The 6,683-nt window shown below is 34.8% G+C and overlaps 1 protein-coding gene across 2 annotated transcripts in view; it reads left to right on the forward strand.

Annotated features, from left to right (window-relative positions):
- LOC106872443 (kinesin-like protein KIF26B) overlaps nucleotides 1-6,683 on the forward strand; it is a 550,311-nt gene that overhangs the window by 164,977 nt on the left and 378,651 nt on the right. For both annotated transcript variants that reach the window (XM_052973789.1, XM_052973790.1), the window contains exon 3: nucleotides 3,291-3,752. In XM_052973789.1, the coding sequence (XP_052829749.1) occupies nucleotides 3,291-3,752 (462 nt within the window). The remainder of the gene's footprint in view (nucleotides 1-3,290; nucleotides 3,753-6,683) is intronic.

Consider the following 6,683-nt stretch of genomic DNA (forward strand, 5'->3'; position numbering starts at 1 on the left):
CCCACTCTTACAATCAAAATAAGAATTTTTCAATAATGCTTCTTTTCTGCTGGTATTTTGTAATATTGTCACACTCCAATGCATGAATGTCCCAACTCTATGCTTGACAGTGAAAAAACTGTATTTACTTGGTTCTTCCCAAACTTCATATTTCTTTAGTTACTCAGAGTATTCCACCTCATTACACACTTTTATTGATTTCTGATGTGAAGGCTATTATCCTTTGCCACAATCCAGAATTCTTTAGCCTTGTCTTTGAGGTCTACATTTCCTGGCCAGTGTTATGATTTTTCTCAATCTATTCTAACTCTATTCACACTTTTCAGGCTCTGACTATGTAAAAGGCTTTCTTACTATTGCTTTGAATAAGCCATTCTCTCTTTTCCATGTTTATCTCCACCAAGGAAGGAGGTTATGTTTTCATCGGTGTTGGCTTGTCCGTCTGTCTGTGTGCAAAATAACTCAAAAGGTTGTGAATAGTATTTTATGAAACTTGCAGGAAAATTTGGTAATGACACAAGGAACAGATGATGAAATTTTGGTAATGATTTGGGAATTTTTATGGATTCTTGAAGGATTTTTCATTTGTTATATTTACTTTACATGAAGTATTACAATGTTACATTCTTTGATTATCTCCCTTGAAAACACGTTCATCGTTTCCATGTAACCTATGGTGGCATTGCTGTTTCCAAAGTTTATTTTCGTTTCTCTATTAGTAATTTTACCCGCATATTTATCTTAAAATGAGCTTAAAATTGGTGGAGGTCTGTGTTCTCTGAGTGCTTTTCTAGTTTTAGCTAAGTTTCTAGTTTTCACAATATCTGTTGGAGGTCTTCCTCTCTTTACTGTCTGCCATTTCAACCTGTATTTGTTGGTTTCCTTCAAAACAGAAAATCATTTTTTAATGTTTTGATGATATTTGTGTTAGTTTTTGATAATTCTTTATTAGCTATTTTGACATTCTTTCAAAATCATCATTTAATGTCCATCTTCCTTGCTAGCATGGGTTGGATGGTTTGACTGGAACTGGTAAGCCAGAGGAATGCACCAAGCTCATTATCTATTTTGACGAGCATTTTACAGCTGGATGCCCTTCCTAATGCTTACCAGCTTACAGAATGGACTGGATATTTTTTATGTAGCACCAGTACCAGCAAGGTCTCAAAGTAAGTTACATGACAAAAATCCCTCAGGAGGAGTGGAGTTATTGAAGGAGGTGGTTTTGTGCCAGGTGATGAGAGGTGAGAGTATAAACAGGGGGACAGAATAGACACCCTCTGCTGTAGAATAGATTCATGGTTACCCCAGCTGGAGAGAAAGAGAGAGAGAGGGTGAAAGAGGCGATAGTGATGTACTAAGGTATACTCTCTAGATACAAGGATGTGAATATAAATGGAATGGTAGAGGATTGCCCAGGGGTGCATGAAAAAGGAGTTAACAAAATTGCAAAAAGTGGGAAGAGTTTCTTATGCATCCATTTAGCCTTTGCTTTGTTCATTTAGTATCCAGTTGAAAGTATTCCAACTATAATTTACTGCTGGACTAGTATAACTATTGATGTCTGTTATTTTATCTCTCTTTTACATTTTAGCTGGTTTAAGTATTAATTTAATACATATAATATTTCTTTCCCTTATTGATCCAATTCATTGATTCCTAAGTATTTGTGAGTATGTGTTTGATCTAATTCTTTTGTTTCTGATTATTCATCTCGCATCATATTAATGTTCCTAATTAATTTTCCTTTCTTCAGACTGACCTTGGTACTTTTTTTTCTAATGTGAATTGGATATAAATTTCTCCAAGTAACACACACATTTTTTGTAGCAGTTTTTCTAGTTGCTTTTTATCTAAAACATATAACTTGGAGTTGTCCATACACAAATGTTTGATTGTCCCTTTATAGCATATAATGGTTTAATTATGGGATTTAAAGATGATAGCACCAAGTACATAAAGAATAGAGAGATGTAGACCCTTGAAATATTCCTCTTCCAATAGAGATGCAGTTGATTTTTACAGTTACCCCATTTTGTCAATTTCTGCAGAATTGTCTGTCACTTTTTTATGCGTTTAATATACCTGATTATTACCTCCTTACCCTTAGTTAACATTTCCAGCAGCCTCATTTAGGGTCCATTGTCAAAGGCAATCTGGCTTGATCAATCTATGACAGTCAAAGAAAAAAGTAATGTAGTCTAGCTAAATCCAAAGACACAGTCTTCAGTGAAGTGACAGTATTAATGGTAATAATAAATGTAAAGCTAAGGTTAAATGAAAAGCCTAGAGGGAAATTAATAAATTATGTCATAAGTGAAATCTCAAGACACCATCTTCTATAGTGTGACAGTGCAACTAATTAATTAATAATAATAATAATAATAATAATAATAATAATAATAACAGCAATAGGAACAATAACAATAACATTAAACTTAACTTCAGTCAAATGGAGACCTTTAGATTACTTTTAATCCTAAATCCCATTTGTACACATAATTGCCAGCTTCTATGTTATGCATTAGATAAATTTAGCTCCGATAATATACTTTATTTCTTGCAAACCTTTATACTTTTAAGTAACTCTTACCATATTTATAGGGAAGATTTTGGATACTTTTCTTGCTATTTCCATTATTCTAAGGAACTATGCTATGCTACAGTTATCAAAGGATAACATTGGATCAATGAAGTGTGTTGCTTTTAGGATTTTTTTTTCTATTCCTTCTCCACTTCTTCCTCCTCCTCTTCCTACTCCTTTTTCTCCTCCTCCTCTTCCTCCTCAATGCAATTTCAGTTGTCTGTTGTACAAAAATGCCTATCACAAACATTTTCAGGGGTTTGGAGTTTTTTTTTTTTTTTTTTGAGGTCTTTTTATTATTCTTCTATTTGTGTTTTCTTTGAAGCCTGAATGATTCATCTAAAATTATTCTGAGATATTCTGCAAAGGATTATGGATATATTTTTTTACAAACTGTTTTACAGTAATGTTTATGTTTCATTCTTTCTTTTTTCTTTTTCTTTTTGTGAGAGTCCAAAGAAAATGCACTCTATTTTGTGGAAGCAATGCTGACTTTTTTGTACTATTAATGAATCATGTGAAAAACCGATAGATACTAAAAAAAAAAAGATTAAAGAAAACAAAACAAATGTTGACTCTGTAAACAAAATGTTACATTTTTACCAATTTCCAGAAGAAATAAAACTTTTTATAAAATTGAAACCAAACTACATGTACAATGTTACCTTTCTGAAATAAACGATTCACATTATTTCTTGTTTTGCAGTATCATGAACAGGATAATTTCAATGGCTGTGGGTATGACACGGAGAATATCTACCAGGAGATTGCTGAAGATCGGTTAGCACCACTACTGAGCCAAGATGTGTACGCTATGGATGAAAGAATCTACCACGAGCCACATCATTCCGGTGTCTTGGCCCATCCCCAGCAAGGGGAGAATTTATATTCTGTATGTAATGTAGGCAGTGCAAACATACCTACACAGACCCATGGTAACAACATACACTGCCAGGAGTACTCACTCTCAGGAGGCTATTACCATTCCAAAATGGTTACAGTTACACCATCTGAGCCACGATCTAAAAAACATTTTGAATCTGCTAAATGTCCCACAGCTGCTGCACCTGATAACAGTACTGTACGCTGCGAAAATTGCACCTACACTTTGCTGGATTTTAAACGTCAGCTGATGCAGTTGATGGGCTCAGATGCTAGAATTGCAAAGGTAAGTGCCTCTTATTTTACTATAGAATATTGTCTGTTTATGAGTTAATTTTAACAAATGCGTATTGAGAGAGAGGGAGAGAATATGGTTGACCAAATCAACTAAAGAATAGACAATCCTTTTTACTGTAGGCACAAGTCCTAAAATTTTGGGGGCAGAGGACAAGTTGATGACATCGACACCAGTGCTCAACTGGTACTTATTTTGTTGACCCCGAAAGAATAACAAACAAAGTCAGTCTCGGCAGGCTTTAAACTCAGAACATAAAAGTAGACAAAATGCCGCTAAGAATTATGCCCAGCGTGCTAACAATTCTGCCAGCTCACTGTTTTAGTATGGTTGAGTTAATATTAGCAGCTTTGTATTATAATGTATTGAAAATATGGTTAAGCAAATCAACACAGAGCTTACAAGCATAATTCTTGCAATGTTTTGGCCATGTGTAACTGAAGAACAAATATTGCTCTTCTATGAAAGATATTAAATAAAAGGTGAGTGAATAATAAAGACATTATTAATTCTTTTTATCAAATTTTTTTTAATGAAATATGACAAATATTCATCCTTCATTATATTAATCATTAATGATATATAATCTTTATGATGTAATTAATACTACCTAAGATAGCATTAATTGTGTATATATTTAAGGATCTGATTCATTTGAATCCTGAACACACACACACACACACACACACACACACACACAGCACAAAGCAACATCTCTACAATATTACTTAACCCTCCCAGTTGAGGGGTTCTGTCTTGTAAGGTATTTGGTGATCCTGTCATTACTGGTGCCACATAAAAAGCACCCAGTACATTCTATAAAGTGATTGACATTAGGAAGGGTATCTAGCTATGCAAGAGTCAGCTGAAAAGTTCAGAGGCTGACTGCGACCAAATGAGATTTATTTTCTAACATAGTCCCCTTTGCAGTCCATGCATTTCCTCCATCAGTGTTGCAGCGCTTGGATCCCATTGGTGAAGAGGCTTTTATCTTGTTGTTCAAGAAAGCATCAACAGTAGATATGACATAATCATCACTGTGATACTGGTTCTCAGCCAAGGGTTTCTTTGTGGTGAGGAACAGATGATAGTCAGATGGGGACAAATCAAGAGAATAGGGACAGTGATCAACCTGTTCAATGCCACAGTAGCCATTGAAACAAAGGACTTGTCTGCTGAAGTATCCTCCTGATGAAACAAAACCTCTAAAGTCAGTTTTTTTCTGGGCATTTGGCCTTGATAAGCTTTTGTAATGCCTCAGCAATTTAGCATAGTACTCTCTATTGATGGTGTGACCCTTTAGAAGATAGCCAATAATAAACACAATGCCTTTTGTATCCCAAAAAAACTTTGGCCGTCACCTTCCCTGCAGATGAAATGACCTTGGTCTTCTTTGGAGCAGGTGTGGAGGGGGTGTTTCCACTGCATGAATTTTCTCTTTGTTTCTGGCTCAAAGTAATGAAGCCAACATTCATCCTGGCTTAGGAAACGTTCAAGGAAACCAGCAGGATCTATCTCAAACAATGTCAGATTTTTTCGTGATGAGATCACTCTGATGCAATTTTGATTATGTGTCAGAAGGCGTGGCACCCACCAAACAGAAAACTTTGTCATGTTAAGATCATTGTGCAGAATAGTTTCAACTCTCTCATGGGATATACTAATACCATTGGCTATTTGATTTCTAGTCAATCACCTGTCATCGGTCACCTTGTAGTGAACACGATCACTGTTTTCCTCAGTGGTGCCAGTTGCAGGACGTCCAGTCAGTGGGTCATCTTCATGACATCTCCCTTCTTCTCTTAAATTTAGCTGCCCACTTTGCACTGTTGATAAAGCATAGAGTGTCGTCTCCAATGTAACAACCAAGCCAGCATGAATGCCTTTGGGGACTAAACCCTTTTTTTGGAAGGTACAATGTTAAATTTTGCCCATTTTCAAGAGAAGTCACTGCTAGTTACTTTTGAAGCATTCTTTGAACAGTCAGATGTCAGTTTACATGCAAAGAAACAATGCAGATAGTAATAAGAAGAGTTGAAATGAGTACATGCAATATTTCACAGACCTAGCATCACTCCTTCATAGTCAGCTTATGAACTTTACAGCCCATCCTCATATATAAATCAGCTAATATGTAATTTGAGGAATGTTTGGTTGCTGTTTCTAGCAGCTCAAGGCTCTTTTGTTGGCTCATATTGAACCATTCACTTGCCTTGGTTGTTTTTGAATATCAATATTTCAATTTGTTGGAGTAGGTAGGTGTTTAGCATGTGTCTATGTGCTGTATTATATATATGTATGTATATATATATATAAATGTGCATGCATGTGTGTATATGTATATGTATTGTCTGTTATAGAAATGGTAAGCATTGATTTGTATGGCTCGTAATTTGTAATGAACTCTTGGCTATTGCCAATAATCTTGTTATGGTCATCTCAGTTACTTTGTTTCAATGTGTTTCTTAATTTAGTGAAATACAATACTGCATTCGTATGTATCTCATTTAGATATTAGTTCAGAGCTTATAAATAAGACCCAAGTGTTATGGAACAAATATCGGACATGCTGTTAAATGCAAGCTGAAACAATAAAGATATACAGTTAAATATTGATTTGTAGTGCCAACTACATTTTCTGATGTCATTCAAGGAATTTTCACTGCTAAAGCAATTACAGTAGAAATGAAGCCTATATATTATAAGTCTAAGAAAAATGCAGTTGAGTCCTCTGAGTAATTAAATTTAATTACACTACTCCTCATCAAAATTTCTCTCGTGTGGAATTAAATGTTCTTTGGTAATTCCCTGATATGCTGAATTCCCCCAAAAAGTCATTCAGTTTGTATCTATCGCATTTAGATATTGATATTAAGTTATAGCAGGCAATATTCTATATATATATATATATATATATATATA

Source organism: Octopus bimaculoides, chromosome 16, assembly GCF_001194135.2.
Source record: "Octopus bimaculoides isolate UCB-OBI-ISO-001 chromosome 16, ASM119413v2, whole genome shotgun sequence".
Taxonomy (NCBI): Eukaryota; Metazoa; Mollusca; class Cephalopoda; order Octopoda; family Octopodidae; genus Octopus; species Octopus bimaculoides.